The 22,989-nt window shown below is 43.5% G+C and overlaps 1 protein-coding gene and 1 long non-coding RNA gene across 4 annotated transcripts in view; both read left to right on the forward strand.

Annotated features, from left to right (window-relative positions):
* The window catches only part of LOC310766617, a 246,290-nt gene extending 240,337 nt beyond the window's left edge, over positions 1-5,953 (forward strand). The window contains exon 3 of the long non-coding RNA XR_014550283.1: positions 5,370-5,953. This is a non-coding gene — a long non-coding RNA (uncharacterized lncRNA). The remainder of the gene's footprint in view (positions 1-5,369) is intronic.
* Positions 5,954-6,777: 824 nt separating this feature from the next.
* Positions 6,778-22,989, forward strand: part of PLCB2 (phospholipase C beta 2) — a 51,638-nt gene continuing 35,426 nt past the window's right edge. Inside the window, exons 1-4 of one of the 3 annotated variants that reach the window (XM_083610987.1) lie at positions 6,778-7,373; positions 12,363-12,440; positions 19,761-19,829; positions 22,456-22,596. In XM_083610987.1, the coding sequence (XP_083467113.1) occupies positions 7,290-7,373; positions 12,363-12,440; positions 19,761-19,829; positions 22,456-22,596 (372 nt within the window). In that variant the 5' untranslated portion in view covers positions 6,778-7,289. Of the gene's footprint in view, positions 7,374-12,362; positions 12,441-19,145; positions 19,246-19,760; positions 19,830-22,455; positions 22,597-22,989 lie in introns of those variants that run through there. The other 2 variants (XM_083610989.1, XM_083610988.1) reach the window with 2 other exon arrangements.

Consider the following 22,989-nt stretch of genomic DNA (forward strand, 5'->3'; position numbering starts at 1 on the left):
AATACACTTTCTTAGAATTTCTCAGGTCAGCAATGAGAAGCAAAGGTCAGGTCATGCTAACCCAGCATTAATTCTGGGCTGCGTATGTACAGTGCAGCAAGGGTGCCAACTTGAATAAAATATTGGGGAGGGGGCCACATAATTGATCACAAGATGTGGTGCACACACACCATTTGAATGGCAATGCCCATCAATTTTGGGGGGGGGGAGAACCTCCTCAAATATTTAATGGGGGGGCGAAGTGACCTCAGCCCCTAGGCGTTGGCTCCCTTGCAGAACAGAGATGTGGACTTCCTGTACCCTGGCACCTTAGGAGAGTTTGTTATATGCTGTCATGGCAGTGTATGTAATTTCACAGGTCAGCCACTAGATGCCAATATTTCATGCAACTGTTGAAAATCAAAAAACGTAAAAGGGAAGGTTTTATTTGGTATTTAGCCAGGTATCCTCAGAATACAGTGGTACCTCGAGTTAAAAACTTAATTCGTTCTAGAGGTCTGTTCTTAACCTGAAACTGTTCTTAACCTGAGGTACCACTTTAGCTAATGGGGCCTCCTGCTGCCACTGCGCTGCTGCTGCACGATTTCTGTTCTCATCTTGAAGCAAAGTTCTTAACCTGAGGTAATATTTCTGAGTTAGCGGAGTCTGTAACCTGAAGCATATGTAACCTGAGGTACCACTGTACTTCATTGCAACACTTACAGTCAAAAACGCCAAGGTACTTTGAAAGAGAGAATTAAAAGGGAGCGTTGCCGGTATAATTGTAGAACTTAGGGGAGAGGCCAAAATCTACATGAGTTTGTGATGTACAGAACAAGTGTTATAATTAAATGCACCTCTAAGGCAGGGAATGCCTTAGCAGCCATTGTTCCTCTCTGCCCCTTCCCTTTGCTATGTTCCCACACCTGGAGCCCAAGCATCAAGTAGGAGAGAGGGTAGAACCACATCTCCTTCTTTACGGGTGATAATTCCAGCAGGGCAGCTATATTAGACCCTTCTAGAAAATGAAAGAGTCACCTTTCAAACTCACTGTTTACAATCCTTTCATAATACTAGAACTTGGGACCATCCAACGAAGCTGAATGTTGAAAAGAGTTGGGACAGGCAAAAGAAAGTCCTTCAAAGTCATTTTTGTTGGGAATCACCCAGACAGAAATTCCTAGGTGTCAGAAAAGGTTATTTATGCATGCCACTACTGCAGCCTGTGTTTTCTTAGCCCCCCCCAATGGAAAACGAGCAAAGTCCCAACTAAAGAAGAATGGCAATTTAAACTGATGGAATATGTGCAGCTTGCAGACTTAACATACAGAATAAGAGAACAAGAAGAACATAGGTTTAAAGAAGATTGGAAAATGTTTATTGAATATATGGGGGGGGGGGGTTGTGTACACCTGAAAACATTGGCAGCATTAAAATAAATTCAACAGTGCAAATAAGTTTTGATGGATGTAATAATGGAATACTGAATGTTTTAGTTTATGTAAAATATGCAGGGATTTATGTTTTGCAAAATGAACCATGGAAAGAGAAGAAGGAAAGTCATTGATATTTCAAGGTTGTTTCAATGAATATTCTAAATTGTAAAACAGAACATTTAATAAAAATTATATATGTTTGTGTGTGTGCGTGTGTCCTTCTTTGCACAGTGCATAACTAAACCACAGAATTCGCTCCCTCTAGAAGTAGCAACGGCCACCAATTTGGATGGTTTTAAAAAGGGATTAGGCAAATGTGTAGAGAGACGGCTATCAATGGCTATTAGCCACAAGACATTTTGGCACCTGAGGTAAACCACAAAATAGTGCCCCCTCCCTGCCAAGAAGGAGTGAGTGAATATATCAGGAACAAGACGGAAATAAATATCTATCTCTATTGGGCCTGTGAATCCAGCCACCTGAGGTGGTCACCTCACTTTGCCTCATGGGTGGGCCGGCCCTGGGACTACCTCCACTTTCAGAGGATGTAGGCTTATGAATACCTGTTGTTGGGAACCAAGAGTATGGAGCTGTTACACTAACATCCTGATTGTGGATTTCCCACAGGCTGGCCACTGTGAGAGCAGAATGCTGGACTAAATGGGCCTTTGACCTGACCCAGCAGGGTTCTTCTTATTTTCTTATATTAATTTAGCACTTCATGCATCTGGATGTCTCCAGACTGTCACTATTTTGCAGGAGGGATTCACGAACTTACCATGAATTTAGGTTTGAGCAATTAAAACGTTCTGTTGCCCTAGTGCAACAAATCCACTTTTGAAAAGAAGCAGACTTTTCATGGTTAATACTGATGGGGAAAGTATGGAACGAATGAACAATTAACGGGAAGGCAAATAAACACCCCACAAAAATGAACGCAGGATAAATGCTCACTGTCATACAACTACCCAGTAAACAAATCAGAATAAATGCTGAACGAAAGCAAAATATAGTTTAACCTCTGCATAAGCTTCGTGGAAGCAAATCAGGATGAATGCTCAATGAACAGGTTGTCTGGAGGAGTCCTGAATCCATGTCAGTTTATTCCACAATAAATCCTTTCGACATTAGGATGCTACAATCTTTTCCAGGTGAATTTAAGGTTAAGGCTCGCTGCCACCTGGCAGGCCTCCTCAGAGGGACCACATCTAATGCAAGACTTTTGAACAGAAATCTTCCGGGGTGGGGGGTGGGGACTAATTATAGGCAAGATGTGGCAGATCAACTCCTGCATTTTGGAATGTGCAATGCCCATGGATTTCAACATATCCAAACCTTTCTATGTGGTTCCACAAATTCTTCTTTCTCTTCCTATTGGTTGAGACTGTAATTATCTCACAGCAGAAGGGAAACCTAAGAGTTCAGTTATACAAGAGGAAGTAGGTCCGGATTCCCATCATCTGAACACAGGTGGGGAACTAAGCAATGTATGTAGGTCAGGGTAGGTTGCAAGCCCAACTTTCCTTCTGAGTTTCAAGATCAGTAGTGCATTTTTTACAGCTAATAAAAGCAGCCACAAGAGCTTATTTGTGCTGCTGCACCTCTCCTAATCTGGCTTGCTTTTCCCCCTCACCCATGTTGAAGTAACATTCAAGTACCTGTCTGTCAGCTTCTGTATGAAGAATTGAGTGGAAACACCATCTTGTCTTTCACCTCAGGCAGTGAAACGGCTTGGACCAGCCCTGAAAAAGAGAGAGGAACTGCAGATGGGGAAAAGGTTTACAGTGACTCCAGAGGAACATTTCTGTGTGAACTGGCCTTTAGGAGCCAAGTGTTATAAAATGTTCCAGATGGCGATTGGTCTTTTGCTTCTGATTATAGCCAGAGAATGGACAGAGAAACCTCCCTATATTGTTAATGTTGCAATGATTTCCCACAAATAAATGAATCAGCAATATTCAGAGCTGTGCCATAGACTCTTAAAACTGTCTTTCCTCCAGATACAGCCCGATTTTCACTATACTATACAGCTAAAGCATAACAGCTGATCTCTGATTTTAAGATATTTATATTGTTTAGTTTTGTGTATAATTGTTGTAAACCGTTCTGATATTTGTGTGTGTGTGTGTGTGTGGGATTATGATACTAGGTTTCATAAAAAGTGATTGAATGATGTGTGGCAGTTTCACCCTCATTTTCTCACACTCACAATGGGTAAAATAACACTTTTGCATAAGGGAGGATTTTTATGAAATCTCAGTTTGTATATGGAAATCACTTAGATAGCAAGTTGGTGGTTTGAGCAAACCTCCTGTTTGCCGTAGTCAAAAAGGCAAAATGTTTTTACATGCTTCCTTTCAATGCAGTTTGCTCCTCTCTCACCACAATGTGTTCTGCCAGTGTATTAAACATTGCACTGGAAATATGCCAGGCTACATTCAGGATGGCTTAGATATTAGGCCAGATGAGGCAGCGTGCCTCAGATGGTAGATGATTTTAAAGGGTAACAAACTGTCATGAATTCCTTTTCAAATTACATTTTGTAATTACCATGTAAGTACCAGGTCACACAATTAATATGGATTTGAAGGTCTTGTGCAGCTTTTCTGTGATCAGGAAATGATGGGAAAATTCACTGGAAAGTGTGGGATAACTCTTGCTTTGATGCAACATCATCTAACCTCCCTACAAACAAATCAGGTTGACGCTTGTTAAATAGCTGGCTTTAGTCTAATCTCTGCAACTAAATCAGGATGAATGCCTAATTGAAATAGGTTGCCTTAAAGCACACACAGTTCACACTGCAAAATGTGGCCATTTGATAGCTGGGAAAATGCAGTATCACAATAAAAGAAGCACATATGCTAAAACTGGAACAATACAAAGAAGTTACAGGTAGGTAGTTGTGTTGGTCTGCCGTAGTCGAAACAAAATAAAAAAATTCCTCCCAGTAGCACCTTAGAGACCAACTACCGTATTTTTCCCTCTATAACACACAGATTTTTTCTCCTAAAAAGGAAGGGGAAATGTGTGTGCGTGTTATTGAGCGAATGTGTGGTCCCTGGAGCCGAAAAATCAGGCAAAAATCAAATCGCGCTTCACGGAGAAGGGAAATCTGAAAAGAGGAAGCTGCGGCTTTCCTGCATTCTGCCTCAGGGTCTTACTGCCCACCCGCCTCTGTTTCCTTGCTGTGTTTGCTGAAACGGAACAAAGAGCAGGGAAAGCCCCTCCCCTCCAGGCAAGCAGAGAGGAAAGCAGACTGTGTTCCTTCTATTTCCTCTCTGTGCTCCGGTGCTGCTGGGGGAGAGGGAGAGAGAGAGAGGGTGGGAGGGAGGGAGGGAGAGAGAGAGAGAGAGAGAGAGAGAGAGAGAGAAAGAAAGAAAGAAAGAAAGAAAGAAAGAAAGAAAGAAAGAAAGAAAGAAATGGCTGGGGTGGGGGGAAACGTTTGCCTTTCTTTTCTCCCTCCCGTTAAATCCCTCTCCTGCATTCTTAGCCAGCTGCTTCTCTGCACACCACCTCTTGTCCCTTCTTTGTTTTTCCTTCGCTCTCCATTTAAAATGTGGTTACAAAGCATGGATCCTCAGGATCTTTGCATTGGGTCACCCCAAATTCACCATCAGATCACATAGCATGTCCATGGCTACAGCCTGCACCAAAAAAACCACGCACCCACTGTTGCCTGGGGCTGCAATGGTGCAAAAATGTGGTTACAAAGCATGGATCCACAGGGATCCTCAGGATCTTTGCATTCGGTCACCCCAAATTCACCATCAGATCACATAGCATGTCCATGGCTACAGCCTGCACCAGAAAAATCACGCACCCACTGTTGCCTGGGGCTGCAATGGTGCAAAAACGTGGTTACAAAGCATGGATCCACAGGGATCCTCAGGATCTTTGCATTCGGTCACCCCAAATTCACCATCAGATCACATAGCATGTCCATGGCTACAGCCTGCACCAGAAAAATCACACACCCACTGTTGCCTGGGGCTGCAATGGTGCAAAAACGTGGTTACAAAGCATGGATCCACAGGAATTCTCAGGATTTTTGCATTGGGTCACCCCAAATTCACCATCAGATCACATAGCATGTCCATGGCTACAGCCTGCACCAAAAAAATCACGCACCCACTGTTGCCTGGGGCTGCAATGGTGCAAAAATGTGGTTACAAAGCATGGATCCACAGGGATCCTCAGGATCTTTGCATTCGGTCACCCCAAATTCACCATCAGATCACATAGCATGTCCATGGCTACAGCCTGCACCAGAAAAATCACGCACCCACTGTTGCCTGGGGCTGCAATGGTGCAAAAACGTGGTTACAAAGCATGGATCCACAGGAATTCTCAGGATTTTTGCATTGGGTCACCCCAAATTCACCATCAGATCACATGTCTGTGGCCACAGCATGAAGCACAAAAATGATACATCCACTGTTTCATTCAGAATGTTTTTTCCCTTGTTTTCCTCCTCTAAAAACGATGTGCGTGTTATGGTCAGGTGCGTGTTATAGAGCGAAAAATACGGTAAGTTTGTTATTGGTATGACCTTTCGTGTGCATGCACACTTTTTCAGATACACTGTTTCAGTCGGTCTCTAAGGTGCTGCTGGAAGGAATTTTTTTAATTCTGTTTTGAATACAGAGAAGATTAGCATTGCCCCTACACTATAAAAGAAGCAGTACCTTTGAGAAATAATAATAATAATAATAATAATAATAATAATAATAATAATATTTCTATGTCTGGACCCTTGCTACAATGAGCAATACAGGGATTCATAATGCAAAGGTATATCTATCTGCTCAGAAGCAAATCTCATTAAGTTCAATGGGAGTTACTTCCAGGTCACCGGGGTTATGCTTATTCTGTCTGTTAGATATTGTTCATAAACAGGGCCAACCCAACCATTAGGCAGAGCAAGACAGTTGTCTCGGGCAGCAGATTTTGGGTGCCATGGAAAGACAGCAAATGGTTTGCTGCCTAATTTATTATAACTGTATTTTGCTACCATGGAGGAGGGGTGTTTGTGGGATGTTCTACCTCAGATGCTAACATAACTTGGTTGACCTTAGATACTACGCACCTTGGCTTTGGGTTGGGGAGGGGGCACCATTTCCTGCTGTGCCACAGGCAGTGAAATGTCTAGCGGTGACCCTGTCAATATAATATTGAAAGCAGAATAGAGAGCCATTTTTAAAAAATTCAGGTGTACATTCTTGTCCATGTGGGCCTCCCATACTCTGAAACATAGTTTTAGCTACAATTCTTTAGTATCATTTGTGAAAAGACTTTGTTTTACCCCAAATAGTTCTCACTGCTAGTGAGATATTTTGGTATCAACAAGTCCCCACCCCACACCCACCCCTAAGTTTCCAGGCGTAGCTGTGTGTGTGTTTGTGTTGTGCAGATAATACCACTCCCTTGTGCTTTTTAGGGAGGAAATGTTACCAAAACAACAGCTTTGAAAAGGAACTCTGAAATCCTTCAAGCCCTTTTGAAATACTTTATGAATCAACTGTAAAGTTGAGAGGAGGGAAGCAGAAGCATTTATGGGGAAGTTCATAACAGGAAGCCCTTGCTTGTGGGTTTCTGCAAGGAACAGCCTGCTAATCGACTCCGCCTGCCCACCCCACATTCTCTGGGCTGTTGGCTCCCCGGAGCTCACCTGTTTCTTCTGGAAAGCTGATAATTTGCCATGCAGATCAGCGTCTCTGCTTTCAGTTTGTGGAGCCGTCCTGGTGTTTTCTCTGGCCTATAAAGCATCTCTGGCTCCTGAAGCAACGGAGAGCATTATGTGAGGAGATCCAGAGAGACAGGAAGGAGGCAGCTGAGAACAAGAGTCCTACGAGTCAGGATCTGAATGCCAAGATGTCAGTGCTTACCCCTATTTTGACCCCCCCTGAGGTGAAGGAGTACATGTCCAGAGGTGAACGCTTTATCAAGTGGGATGATGTGAGTACCGTGGTTTTTAATTTACCCTGGTTTGGGGCTCTTGAGAAGCAGGAAGTGGAAGGGTTCTAGACATAACTACCCAACTGTGTGAATGAGTAAATCTCTCCTTCTGTGGTTGAGGGCAATAAATGAATGTTTGCATGTGGTAAGATTTAGGGGGGAGCAATGAGTGATGAGTAAAAAAGAGGAAAACAATGCAAAGTAATTTTAAAGTTGTGGTGGGCCCACTCCTGCATTTTTATTGTGCATGTGAGATGTTATTATTATTATATTCCAGCCATCCTATGGAAGGCACTGCTATGAAGTGTGGAGGAATAGTATCTATCATCTATCTATCTATCTATCGATCTATCTATCATCTATCTATCATCTATCTATCATCTATCATCTATCATCTTCTTCATTTAATATCTATCATCTTCATTCTTCAAGCTTAACCTGTTGAATTGTTGTTGTTTAGTCGTTTAGTCATGTCCGACTTTTCGTGACCCCATGGACCAGAGCACGCCAGGCACTTCTGTCCTCCACTGCCTCCCGCAGTTTGATCAAACTCATGCTGGTAGCTTCAAGAACACCATCCAACCATCTCATCCTCTGTCGTCCCCTTCTCCTTGTGCCCTCCATCTTTCCCAACATCAGGGTCTTTTCCAGGGAGTCTTCTCTTCTCATGAGGTGGCCAAAGTACTGGAGCCTCAGCTTCACGATCTGTCCTTCCAGTGAGCACTCAGGGCTGATTTCCTTAAGAATGGATAGGTTTGATCTTCTTGCAGTCCATGGGACTCTCAAGAGTCTCCTCCAGCACCATAATTCAAAAGCATCAATTCTTCAGCGATCAGCCTTCTTTATGGTCCAGCTCTCACTTCCATACATCACTACTGGGAAAACCATAGCTTTAACTATACGGACCTTTGTTGGCAAGGTGATGTCTCTACTTTTTAAGATGCTGTCTAGGTTTGTCATTGCTTTTCTCAACCTGTTGAATACCCAAAGTAAAACATATATCAAATAAATAACTATAAATATAACAGCATCAAACAAAGAGCAACAGGCCATGTTCATACGAAAGAGCTGATCACCAGCCAGTCGAAACAAATGTAAGTTTTGACAGTTCTGTAAATAACAAGTGATAAACGTGAATCTGCCCTGGGAAGAATGACATTAAAGAGGCCGCAGTTCTGCAGGTTCATCCAATTATCTGTGAGATCTTTCAAAAGTAAGTCAACCACAGTCTTCGTATACGCTGCGTTATCTGGCACAAATGACAAATTCACCGTGTTGATCTATGATTAATATCGGTCTTTGAGTGAATAGGAAACAACTGCATGTTTCAAATGAAGAATACTGGCAAATACAGAGGCCAAGTGTGGTTCTTCCGCAGGTCCATGTACTCTAAGGCTCTGCAGCATCTCATACCCTTTCTGCAGAAAGTGACATGATGTGGGGATGTCATAGTGCCACTTTATGTGAAGTAAGCCTAGCATGCTTTGGTGATGTCCCCAAACTATGAAAGGTCTTTAACAGAGGGTTAGATAAATTCATGGAGGAGAAGGCCACCAATGGGTTTCCACTATCGAAGGCAGTACAGTGGTACCTCGGGTTACATATGCTTCAGGTTACAGACTCTGCTAACCCAGAAATAGTGCTTCAGGTTAAGAACTTTGCTTCAGGATGAGAACAGAAATCGTGCTCTGGCGGCGTGGCAGCAGCAGGAGGCCCCATTAGCTAAAGTGCTGCTTCAGGTTCAGAACAGTTTCAGGTTAAGAACGGACCTCCGGAACAAATTAAGTACTTAACCTGAGGTACCACTGAATACCAGTTGCTGGAATCGCTGGTGGGGAGAGTTATCGTGTGCTCACATCCAGCTTACATGCTTCCAACAGGCATCTGGTCAGCCACTGTAAGAACAGGATGCTGAACTAGACGGACCACTGGCTTCTTCCAGCAGGCTCATCTTTAACCTGTGTTTCCTTTAGAGCAGGGTTGGTGAACCTCCAGTCCAGGGGCCAAATATGGCCCTGTAGCCATCTGTTTTTGGCCCTTAGGTCTCTCACCAGCTAGCCCCACAAACTTCACTGGACCTATTGCACACTCCAAGTGTTTTTGGCCTGGCTGGAATGTGTTCTTAAACTCTAAACAATGCCTCTTGCTTATCTGGATAGAAAATACAGAGAGGTGCGTGAGAACGTATAGAAATGTACAGAGGCAAAGTTTACATCCGTCGCTCCACTCCCTTTTGCCTCTGGTCCCACCCACTATTATCACGTGGTCCTCTGGAGGAAGCAAAGTAGGAAATGTGGCCCTTGGGATGAAAATGCTTCCCTGCCCCTGCTTTTAGGGCTTCAGCTGTATTGGATATTGTTCCACATTGGTGGCAATATTCATTCCCTGTGTTGGAATTCAGGTCAAACCAGAAAAATGTTTCCCCATTGTGCTTTGATGCCCAAATGCACTCCTTCTTGTTTTGTTTTGGTGTTTGTTTGTTTGTTTTAAAAAAACTGGTGTAGATTACAGTGGTACCTCGGGTTATAGACGCTTCAGGTTACAGACTCCATTAACCCAAAAATAGTACCTCGGGTTAAGAACTTTGCTTCAGGATGAGAACAGAAATCGTGCAGTGGCAGTGCAGTGGCAGTGGGAGACCCCATTAGCTAAAGTGGTACCTCAGGTTAAGAACAGTTTCAGGTTAAGAACGGACCTCCAGAATGAATTAAATTCTTAACCCGAGGTACCACTGTATATGGGTTCACGTATGTTAATTAAGGAGATACCTTTGGATGAAGCTAACTAATTATAGGGAGTTTAAAAAAAAGCTATTGAAGACCTTTATATTATCATTGGGGATGCAGGTGGCACTGTGGTTTAAACCACTGTGCTGCTTGGACTTGCCAATCGGAAGGTCGGCGGTTCAAGGCCCCGTGATGGGGTGAGCTCCCATTGTTCGGTCCCAGCTCCTGCCAACCCAGCAGTCTGAAAGCACACAGTGCAAGTAGATAAATAGGTACTGCTCTGGTGGGAAGGTAAACGTCGTTTCTGTGCACTGCTCTGGTTCTCCAGAAGCGCCTTAGTCATGCTGGCCACATGACCTGGAAAAACCGTCTGCGGAAGCGGACAAACGCCGGCTCCCTTGGCCTGTAAAGTGAGATGAGCGCCGCAACCCCAGAGTCGTTCGCGACTGGACTTAACTGTCAGGGGCCCCTTTTATCTTTTATATTATCATTGCTCTTGAATTCTCAAGCAGAAGTTTCTTATTGACAGTGTAATATCCCAAGCCACTAGTGGTTTCAATGTGGGTGGCAAAATCCAGAGGCAGGAGTGTAGCACACAATGCTTGCACTATTTGATAGCTTTTCCTTCAGCAGCCTTTCCCCTTCTCCAGCTCTGATGCTCAAGTGCTGAATCAGTCATGGAAGAATCTATCACCTGGCTGTCCCCTCAGGTAACAGCTGTGTCGGTTGTTGCTGTCAACTGACTCAGCAGGCACAAGTTTTCTGTAAGTGGAGATACTGTATGTCACTTGGAGATAGACCATGTAACTATGGCTTTAATGGTGAAACAGAAAGCTCTTAAGGGCAGGCTTCATCATGGTCTTCATTCTGTGTGGTGCAGTGCAGCTCAGTACATCTGAGTGTCATAGATATTTTAAGAACTAAAACCAGCTCAGAGTCTTGTATGATGCAGAACAAGGCTGATCACACAAAACAAGGCGGGCACAGCTGTCACCTCTATCATATTAATTTCCACTCCTTCCCCATTTCCAAATCAAGGTGTTTGCTGTCAAAGACATCCAAATGCTGACTGAGTAGTTAGTTTAAACAAATACAATAAAACTGCAAAAACAAAGCAGTAAAACCACAGAAAACAGAAGCTGCAGCAAATCTACCCCACTAAAAGTCCCACAAACTGGATTAAGACTTCAGGATTTCTTCTTTTAGACAAGTATGACATTTTGACTTCCACTTTCTCCTCCAGGTGCTCTGAGATGAATAAAAGGGAATTGTAGCCAAGGTAGCAGCTCATTCACATCAGATCTGGAGAAGAAAGTGGAAGTCATTATTACATAGTGAAATTAGCAACTAATAAACACCTAAAAAAAATAGCCACTTCAATTTTGGTATCCAGAACAAACTTTTTTTGAAGTTCTGTCCCATGCTTTAAAACCCTCTCCCCCAATCTCTCTCTCTCTCTCTCTCTCTCTCTCTCTCTGTCTCTCTCTCCTCTCTGAAAATCCCGCTAATGAAGAAAGTGGGGTGGCAGAATGGGCAGGAATAAGGGCAGCACAAGAATTCCACTCAGCTGTAGAAAAGCTTGTACTGATTTAATGTGGGATACATTCCTCTATTTACCATACAGCAATTCCTAAATATATGTGGATAGAAGTCAACTTAAATGACTTAAATGATAGCATAGGGGAAAACCTTAAATCAATCATAATCTTAATCATAATCATAATAATAGCAGCTAACATGGAGTCATCCAGATGATGATGGACTCCAACTCCAATCATCCCTTGCCATTGACCACGCTGTCTGGGGCTGATGGGAGTTGGAGTCCAACAGGCAGGCCCAGACAGAGGGGGAGCCATATGGGCCACTTGGCCTGGGCCTCCGATTCCAAAGGGGGCCTCAGTCAGCGTATTCACAATTGCAGGGGATGCACTGGGGCGAACGCAGAGGCGCGGGGGGGGGGGCACATTATCTACCTGGGCCAGGCCTCTGCCTGGCTCTGCAAGGCCCTGCCAACAGGTAAAATGTTGGCATCCCCTACCCTAAATATATGTCATCCAGCCCACCTTACGCAGCTGAAGTGACATTTCCTCTCCCTCACAGATATATTAGAACACATAAATGACAGTTTCTGAGCTATTTACTGTACGGCCTTCGTTGTTTTCTTTTATTGTATAACTTGCTTTGATGCACTCGAGTGCAAAAAGGTGACTAATAAATACAAATAACAAACAAACAAACAAACCTGTTTTTCTGGTTTTGTCAGGATACAGCAACTGCCTCTCCTGTGATTCTGCGGGTAGACCCAAAGGGCTTTTATCTCTATTGGACTTTGCAGAGTAAGGTAAGTCCTGATCCTCAGTCTTTAATTGGAGATGTTGATGTCAAAAGATACCAGAGTCATAGAATCATAGAATTATAGAGTGTCATCTAGTCCAACCCCCTTCAATGCAGGAATCTCAACTAAAGCATTCACGACACATGACCATCTAACCTCAGCTTAGAAATCTCTAAGGAAGAAGAGTCCACTATCTTCTGAGGGAGACTGTTCCACTGTCAAACATCTCTTACTGTCAGAAAGTTCTTCCTTAAGTTTACTTGGAATCTCCTTTCTTGTAACTTGAATCCATTGATTTGGGTCCTCTGGAGCCGGAGAAAACGAGCTTGTTCCTTTAGCCCTTTAGATATTTTAAGATGGCCCCCATATCTCCTGCCAGTCTCCTCTTATCCAGGCTAAATATACCCAGCTCCCTCAACCATTCCTCATAAGACTTAGTTTCCAGACCCTTGATCATCTTGCTTGCCCTCCTCTGCATACGTTCCAACTAGTCAGCATCCTTCTTAAATTGTGGTGCCCAGAATTGGACATAGTACTCCAGGTGTGGTCTGACCAAGGCAGAATAGAGCGGTACTATTACTTCCCTTGACCTGGACACTATACTTCTGTTGATGCAGCCTAGAATACCATTAGCTCCCCACCCACCCCGCATCACACTGTTAACTCATGTTAAGCTTATGGTCTACCTAGATCCTTTTCACATGTACTACTGGCAAACCAGGTGTCCCCCATCTTACATTTGTGCAGGTGGTTATTCCTGCCTAAGTGTACAACCTTTCATTTGTCGCTATTGAAATTCATTTTGTTAGTTTTGGCCTGGTTCTCCAATCTGTAAAGGTAATCTTGGATCCCTACTCTGTCTTCTGCAGTATTAGCTACCCTCTTAGTTTGATGTCATCTGAAAATTTGATGAGCATCCCGTGAAATCCTGTATCCATGTAGTTTATAAAGCTGTTGAACAACAACAGGCCCAGGGCTGAACCCCGCTTGTCACTCCCCCCCCCCCCCAGGATGATGAGGAACCATTAGTTCTCTTTGGAGTCTTTGAAGGGCAAAGCACATAGGTCCCATCTATGAAGCACCCATCTCCTAAATCAGACCATTCCGTCAAGCTATCTAACCCAGTCCCAGACATCTTCTCTGATTTAGGGGGCAAACTATGTCTTAAATGCAAATGGGTGAAGCACGCAGCCCTCGTGCCTCACCTTTTTCTGAAGGAGAGCAGCTTTGAGAGGAACCCATTGTGAGTGATGAAGCAAGAAGTGGGGAGAGGGTGAAGGTGCGCTTACTTTTTTCTCTGCTGGCTGTATCTTGGTAGTAAAGCATCTGCTTTGCATGGACAAGGTCTCAAGTTCAATCCCCGGCATCTCGAGATAGGACAGGGAGAGACCCCTGTCTGGAACCCTAGAGAGTCACTGCGAGTCAGTGTAGGTGACCCTGGGGTAGATGGACCAACAATCTGACTCTTTGTGAGGCAGCTGCTTCCTACGCAGCTGTGGTTTTCAACTCCAGGTCCATTCATGTGGGGTTCTAAGCAAATGTTTGCACATATGGTTGTGGGGGGGAACAGCTTGGTGGCAGAAGAAAAATGGGAATGATCCCCTTTATTCTAACTCCAGATGGGCTCTTCTTGGAGGCTTCAGAAAAAGCAGCCATAGCATTTGTCAGGGAACTGTCATCGGAAGAACCAGTGGTGCAAGGGCTCCCAGAGGTTGAGAGAGACTTATCAGCGGAGGAGGGAACCAGCAGGGGGCGAGAAAGAGCTCCAAGGGAAAGCGAGTCAGAAGAATGGCTCAGAGACAATTCCAGCGAGAACAGCGAGGAGGTTTCAGGACCTCCTATAGGGACACCCACTCCTCGCCGGAAATTGTCACGTAGAGAGTCCAGAAGACGTGTTTCCGTTAAGGAGCTGTTATGCTGGAAGAAATTCCGTAAACGCCCACTGTCGGATTCTGCCAGCGACTAACGGAGCCATGCTTATGGGGCTCCGTTACAGACAGTGGTTTGTGGACTTAGCCAAACACTGAGGGACTAGGAACTTTACGCACAAGCAGCTCAACATCCCATCACAGCATTACACCTATCTTTGTATCATGCAAAGTTTTGAACTTATGACGGAGGTCCCTGACCAAGTTCTGCTCTTTGACATCCTTTTATCTGGAGATACCAGGCGCCAAACTTCTGCATATAAAGAGGGTCTTCTGCTGCTGAGCTCTGGCCCCTCCCAAGCTAGAAGGGCATTACTTATATTTGCTGACTGACCAGCATGTGCATCTGGGGAATTCTGGAGAAAAGCAGTGAGTCAATGGAGAGTGGAAACTAGAAAGCTAACTATTTTATGTATGGAGATGCTTCATGGGAAGTGATGATGGTGATTTTATCCTTAATTGTGTGAGAACATTCATTTCTCATGCAGTAGTGTTCTAAAATATTAGACATAGGTCATTTTTAAAAAGCCTATATTAAATGCATGAAGATTTTAAATATGTTTATTTGTAATGGTGTGTTATTTCACCACGTTGGTATTAGCTGGCCTGGACTCTCTTGAGTGGAAGGGCAGAATAGAAATGTAATAATAAAGGAACACTGAATACCCCATGCCTGTTGACCACTTCTTTCTACTGCAGGCAACCTCCAAACTCACTTTTTCTCTCAACCTTATACATCACCTATGATGTGCCTCTAAGCCTCATAGGAAGCTGACTTATGCCAAGTCAGCTAGAAGCTTTGTCTACCCTGACTGGCAGAAAACTTTCCTATCAGCTGTTACCTGATCTTTTCTAACTGGAGGTGCCAAGGGTGGAACTTGGGACTTTCTGAGTACAAACCATGTGCTCTTTCATTGAGCCACACTTCCTCACTTGGAAGGGACGTCACAGACATTAATTCTGCACCTTTCTGATGCTCTTAATCTTTTGCTCCTGATTTGCATGGAATTGAACATGCAGGGGGTAGAAAACACAAAGTACTTGTGCATCCTGTTCCCCAGTATCTCTGTCACGGCTGGAGGTGCTACGTGTTCTTTAGGCATCCTCTTAGTCTCAGTTTCTCTTTGACACATCCAATTTAGCTCTTCCAAAGAGCCACTTCCCACTGTCACCTGGCCAAAGCATGTACTTGTTGTTCATTGCTTGTGTAAAAGTTGGGACTTATAGAAGCACTAGGTTGCCTTACATGGAGAGATGCCTTGAAGATTTGAGACTGCGGTAGATTTGTCCTGCAGATTTGGCAAAACAGAGAAAAGAAGGAACATAAGAACATAACAAGGGCCTGCTGGGTTAGGCCAATGTCTCATGGCATCTAGTGTGTTGTTCTCACAGTTGCCAACCAAATGCCTATGGGGAGCTTGAAAACTTGCCATGGGTTTCTGGATTTTTGGTATGTGGATACCAAATGGATCATAGAATTGTTGAGTTGGAAAGGATCTTGAGTGTCTAGTCCAATCCCCTGCAATGCAGAAATCTCAACTAGATCACACATGACCGGTGACCATTCAACCTCTGCTTCAAAACATCCACCTTCTAAGAGAGACCATTCTACTGTCAAATAGCTCTTACTGTCAGAAAGTTCTTCTGAATGTTTAGGCAGAATCTCCTTTCTTGTAACTTGAAGCCACTGGTCCTGTAGCTTGAGGACCTACCCTCTAGAGCAGGAGAAAACAAGCTTGCGCCATCTTCCATGTGACACCCCTTTAGATATTTGAAGATGGCTTTCATATCTCCTCTCAGTCTCATCCATTCCAAACTCCCTCAACCGCTCCTCATAAGGCTTGGTTTCCAGACCCTTGATCATCTTGGTCACCCTTCTGTGCACCGATCCCTGCTTGTCAATATCCTTAAATTGTGGCACCCAGAACTGGACACAGTACTCCAGTTGTAGTCTGACTGAGGTAGAATAGTGTGGTACTACTTCTCTTTGGACACAATACTAGCCAAAACCATGGCTTAGATCCTGTGAGCACAGAAGCAGCATGAAGAGGAACAATCAGCTGTAATTCTAGCTCCATACACCAGCGCACTCCACATTTATTCCCAAACCAGTTAGGCTTAACTGTGGCTCCAAGTGATATGCATGAACCAGCCAGGTGTAAGGATGTTTGGTAAGTGGAGCAATAATCCACATGAAAAGGAAGGCCATTTGCCTCCTTCTCCTCCATGAAAACTGAAAACGCAGTGAGATAGAGCAGGCCAGTGGGGACTGAGAGCCTCTCATCGTTTAGTTCCGCTTTCTAGTTAAGTATGATACTGTGGTTTGGGGCTGCTTCCTTCTCTTAATCACAGGAGTAACTGAGGCTTGAGAATAAGACAATAGCAGTAACTATGCACAGTAACTATGTCAGGAGGTTGACAATTTGTCAGGTTTCACTTCCTCTTGGAAGACTAGAAGTGGTAGAAGTCCAACAGCAGGGATCATTCAGTTTGTAACGTAAGGGCTAACTCTGCTATCAATAAGTCTGCTAACCAGATAGGGTGGTGGAGGTTTCGTTTGGCAACAGGGCAGAGTGGCATGATGTTTGCTGAGTCACCTCATGCCCTGATTGGCTATGTAGCCCTGAGGGAGCTATGTACAAGACCTTAACTAAGAAAGGCAAAGCTTCTCTGTTTCTTTCTCCTCAAACTACCGGTATACACTGCTTTCATTCAATTTTGCTCTGCAATGTGTTACCAGGACATTTCTCTCTGAAATCTGTCTGCATTACAGTAGTACCTCGGGTTAAGTACTTAATTCGTTCCGGAGGTCCGTACTTAACCTGAAACTGTTCTTAACCTGAAGCACCACTTTAGCTAATGGGGCCTCCTGCTGCCGCCGCGCTGCCGGAGCACGATTTCTGTTCTCAACCTGAAGCAAAGTTTTTAACCTGAAGCACTATTTCTGGGTTAGCGGAGTATGTAACCTGAAGCGTATGTAACCTGAGGTACCACTGTATTTAAGTGACTTCGCTGACAATAAGAAGATCCCAGGTGGATCAAACAACACACACACACCTAGCCCAGCACCCTCGTTTCCACAGTGGCCAACCAGATGTTTCTAGGGAGCCCACAAGCAAGGCATGAATGCAACAGCTGTTGCTCCCAAGCAAGTGATATTCAGAGATATAATTGCATTTGGACCTGGAAACTTCATTCACTTATCATGGCCAATAATCACTGATAGTTGTGCCTTCAAACGTTTGTCTAGAATAACGTGTCACACTAAACTGAGACATTTACCTTGTAATCATGTCAAGTCACACCCTTAAAATGCTTAACAAACTACAGTCATACGCTTAACAAACTACAGCACCCAGAATTCTTTGGGGGGAGCCATGAGTGGTATCATAGCGCTTTGAATGTGTGATGTGAATCTGCCCAGTGTTCTCCACCACACCTGAGGGGAGCTGGCTAGCTTAGGGGTGCAGGCAGACCACGTTACACACAAAGCTCTGACCTCCTGACACTTGGTTGCTGCTTACTCACGGCTCTGCCAGGTACTAGTTTGCTGCAGTATAGGGACCCTTTGAGTTAGGAATGAGTTTTCTAAAGAGTGAAGTGGGGCCTCTTTCACTCTGCTGCTTGTAGTTCCTGGCAGATAGCTCACTAATTTGTCAACAGAAGAGATGGGCTTGTCTGAGGGTAGTGATAACTCAGGTGTCTCATTTGCCTGGAAAATTCAGTAGTCTTATGATTAGAATACTAAGCAAAATAAACAAATATGGGAGTAGGATGGTGGTTTGTTTAATTCCACACTGGGAGAGGCCAGTGGCAGGCTGGTTTCCCAGTTGCGAAAAAAGCTTGTAAACAAAGGTGAGCTCAAATGCTGTTGGGCAAGCTAACAAACAGTCCAGTTCCGAAGCCAGTTTTTGTACAAGGGGGTGACTTTTTGTACAAATGTATAGCAGTGTACAAAAAGTTCCATCAGAAGGGTTTATCCATGTAGTTCTCTTGGGGATAAGAATTCTATTCCTATCCATTTTAAGGTGTTGCCAGAAAGGGTACACAAAAATGTAACATTTACACGTGTTTGCCATCAGATTCCATGGGATCTTGCATCGTGTGAGATGCCAGTTTTTGAGTTACTGGGAAGTGGGGTGATTAACTTTCTCCTCCCCATTATTTTCTCTCTCCAAATTACACACCTCCTGCTGCTTCCCCCTTCTAAGTTTTTCTTCCAGAATGAATGAAGTGAGCAATCTGGAGTGTGGAAATGGCCAGCAGGGAAAGGGTTACACCCACCCACCCCTTCTCTGCTCACAAATTGAAGCGGCTTTTAAGTTAAATAATAATAATCAGAGCTGAGGCATGTGATATGCCATTTGGCCTGAATCAGCAAACGAGAATTGTGATGTTCTTGGAAATTTGCTTGTCAGCATTTGAAAATACAAACAAGGGAGACTTAGGCTTCTTGAGCTCCCTGCTGTTATACCCCATTATGAAAGTAAAAACCAAAGAAAAAAGATCTGCATTGATGCAGATCAGTGGTGTGTTATATTAAAGCTTCTATCATTTGACTGCTGTTGCTAAGCAGTAACCAGGGAAGGGGGTCTTGCCCATGCTGATGGGTGCTAATGCCGCTGAGAGCCAGCAGACTTTGAAGGTTAGAAAGTGCAAGTACAAGAAGGAGAAGGAGGTGTGCAAAACTACCGTATTGTGTGGGTTGCCCTGATCACTGTATATGCAGCGTAGCGTGAACCAATGATGTCATCAGAATGCGTCCTCGGCAGGCTAAAGACCTCTGCAGAGGCAAATTCTCCCAGCAAGCTCCTTTCAGATAAACTAACCCAGTGGCTCATAACACTGCATGGAAAATGCAATGAAGGTTGAAAAATGCAGTGGTTAGATTACTGGCTTGGGTTCCGTTTAGATCTCTCATGTTTTAAAGCACCTGTATTGGTTGTCAGTTTGTTTCTAGTCCCAATTCCCAAACATTAGTATGTGATACTCAAAAGAAGACAGCTAGTGAAAGATCCAGTTGCCATTTGAGTATAATACACAAATGTTTCAGAACCTTGCATTTATTTCCCCAATATTTCCACATAATACTCACGTGAGAGTCGCTGTAGTAGTTAAAGCTAAGAAGAATTCTAATTTTCTGAGAAGATACCTTGCATTTTATATAACACAGATTCCAAACATCAAAGTGATACTGAGCTAGCTGTTATGATTTGGACATTACCAATTACTGCTTAGTAGTGGTAACATTCTCTGGGCCTGCCCCTAATGGAATCTGTTGAAAAATGGGTAATGTTTAATGCATGCTGTTTTGTACATAACGGGTTTGTGAATGCAAGTGCTTTCCTTTCCTTTACAGTTGCTCGAGACTTGAATGTTATTTTTTGATATTTTGCAGGAAATGGAATTTTTGGAAATTACAAGCATTCGAGATACTAGAATAGGGAAATTTGCAAAGATTCCCAAGGTGAGTTTGTGGCATAGTGTATAGGATTCGTAATTGTTATCCATGCAATACTCATTGGGAGATGCCATTGTAACTTGTTAATTGACTTCTTCCTCTCATATTGACTGAGCTGTTCTTTTCATTTGTGGTAGCAAATTGTGTGTTTTGTAACACTGGACTGTATGAAATGTATCCTTTTTTGCACTGCTAAATTTGGGAGTGGACAGTGGGTGCAAAATCTGAAAATATTCAGGAAAAACTGCTAAACAGTGCTTATGTAAGAGGTTACAAAATAGGTAAAATAAAATGGGGGAAGAGTTTAAGTCTGGTGAATAAATGGACATGCGTAGGCCCACATTTAAAAGAGAGAGAAAACATTCCCATGAAAGCTAAAGTTGGTGCAAGCAATATCCAGTGTGCATGGGGTGTTTTTGTCAAAATCAGCAAAGTTCCACATTATAATAATAATAATTTTATTATTTAACATTAACAAGACAACATCTCATAGTCCTTGTTTTTAGGACAGAATTATACATGGTGAAAAACACAGGATTGCTGCAAAAATATTAGCCCCATGAGAAGTTTGTTCCCTTCCTTTCCATAATGTGTGGTGAAACTTACCTGTGATCTGGCATCAAGAACCAAACGTGTGAAACATGCACATTTCCTGACAAGTATGGTACTGTAAGTTTTAGTATAACTTATGGAGGAGACAATCTCTCTTTTTTAAAAATATTATTTTTATTGATTTTCCAAATTATTAAAAATCAAACCAAATTACTTAATTTAATACAATTTCTTAAAACCAGGTTTCCCACTCTTGTTGCAATCATATGTCCAATATATTCCCCCATAGCTGCTCAGTTCTTATTTAGTCTTCAGTTGACATCCTTCACTTGCCATTAAAGCATTCTTCCAGCTGTCCTCTTTTTCACCTTACAATCAGAATCTCATTTTCCATTTCACTTGTAGCCCTTCATGTACATTTTTGTTCCAGACTTGGAGTGTTAAAAGAGTTCAGTTCTTTCTCTCGTTGTTCAATTCTTTGCAGTGTTTATCTGAGTGGTACATGGTCACATTCCATTCAGTTCCACTGTTATCAGGCTGACATGTGAGCCACAGCCATAAATATCTCACAGAGTGAACTTTCCAGACATCTGCCATTAAATTCCCCTCTGGAGTTCTTTCTCGGCACACAATACACAGCACACACTTTCCTAAGAATCAACCTCTCTTCAGCAGCTATCCAGTTGCGGGTCATTTTTCTTTTACCCTGCTGGATTTCTCCAACAACACCCTGGTCTGGCAGTGGTGATGAATAAAATCCATTCTGCCTCATTCAAGGGGGGGCATAGCAAAACTTTATTAAATTCCTTGTAAAGCATAATTGAAAAGCCCCCCCTCCCCGGGAGCATACAAAGGGGGGGCAGGGAGCAGTCTGCCCCGGGTGCCACCCTGGGGGGGTGTCAATATGGTCCGCTGCCTCCCCCCCAGCTGTAGAGTGGCCAGGTGTACGGGTCCATACATGCGGCAGCCCGAACAGATGGCACTCGATCAGCAGTCCATATAGGCTGCCGCACGTGCGCTACCCCTCAGCACCACGCCCCAGGTGATGGAGAGGCTTCCTCCGCCACTGCTCCTCCCCGTTTTTGAAGTGTCAAACAAAGTAGCAACTACACATGTCTCTTCATTGTAAGGGAGGACAAGAAATAGAAAGACCATTAGAAAACCATAAGAAAGCACAAAGCTTCTTGTCCTCCCTCTTTCCTTTGAGGCTGTTGTAAGGATTCTCAAGCTTCAGAAAACAATCAAATACCTGCAGAAAACCAGTCCCGGTTATTTCGGCAGCTGATTGATTGCAGCCTCTTAGCATATGATGCTTAGAGAGCGCCTCTTGATGAATGCCAATTATCCAAATTGAAGAGGAACCTTCCACAAATGACAGCGGCACACTCCCAGTTCGGTCCTGTTCTGCCTTTCAAGTTGGCAGACATGGGATTGCGCCACACTGCGGGATGCAGTGACCTCCCCACTGAATTGCATCAAGAGGATTTATGCCTCATTTCCTCTCTTCCCCCTGCCTGAATTTCCCTGAATTTCCCTGCAGACCCTGGAGGGCTGTGGAGAACAACCGCCATTGATCGTGGGCATGGCCAGAAACAATGGAGAAGACAATCTCAACACAAAGCTGCCATTATTTTCTGACAGCTCTGAGTTTATTGTAGCATCTGACCCTGTTATAGTATTTCTGCAAGAAGTTCAATAATCTATGCTGTGGTGGGAACATGTTAAACTTTTCTGTAAACTAGGCATGGGGAACTAGTGACTCCAGATGCTCCTAAATCACATCTGTGTCAGCCAGCACTGAGAAGATAAGAGTAATCCAACAACATCTGGAAGGCCACAGGTTCCCCATCCCTTCTATAAACAGTAAATGAATAAAGTACTACACTATTCAATGAGTAAAGGGAATTATAATTTTTAAAAAAAATGCTATATCGGTTAATGTTTTCTGATCTTCAAGCTGAATCATTCCACTTTGAATTTCAAGCAAAAGGTTGACCCAGTTCTTGTTGTTTCAGGCAGGCAACTTGTCCTCCCCTCTGCATTCCTACTTGGAATGTTCATGTTTGTTTATCCTTTGCAGAGCCAGAAGCTCCGAGACGTTTTCAACCTGGATTTCCCAGACAACAATTTCTTTCTCAAGACATTGACTGTGGTTTCTGGTCCTGATTTGGTGGATCTCACTTTTCACAATTTTGTTTCCTATAAAGAAAATGTTGGAAAGGTATTGAAAAACTATAAAAGGGGTTGGGTTGGGGCATCATGAAGAGTTCTGAAATTGACTCCAAAAGGAGTGATGGGAAGATGGGCAAAGAAGTTATTTTTCAAAGAGTGAGCACATGTTATTCACAAAAAGAGCAGTTTATGCTGCCCTGCTCCTCAGTTATCCTAGAAGTTTGCGCAAGCAAAAAGATAAATGGAGTTTCCATGCTGAGTCACTGAGAAAGCCAGTAAAATATTTGAAGTGCTGGGTTTGGCTATGAGAGATTAATGTTTTAATCCCTGCCTGGCCATGAAGTTTGCTGGATGCTTTGCAAGACACACCTGTTTTCAACTTGAGAAAACAGGAATTGAGAAAATGATGTCTGCTTATTTACCTTCAGCTCTTTGGAGGAAA

Source organism: Podarcis filfolensis (genome assembly GCF_964270895.1).
Source record: "Podarcis filfolensis genome assembly, chromosome: 1".
Taxonomy (NCBI): domain Eukaryota; kingdom Metazoa; phylum Chordata; class Lepidosauria; order Squamata; family Lacertidae; genus Podarcis; species Podarcis filfolensis.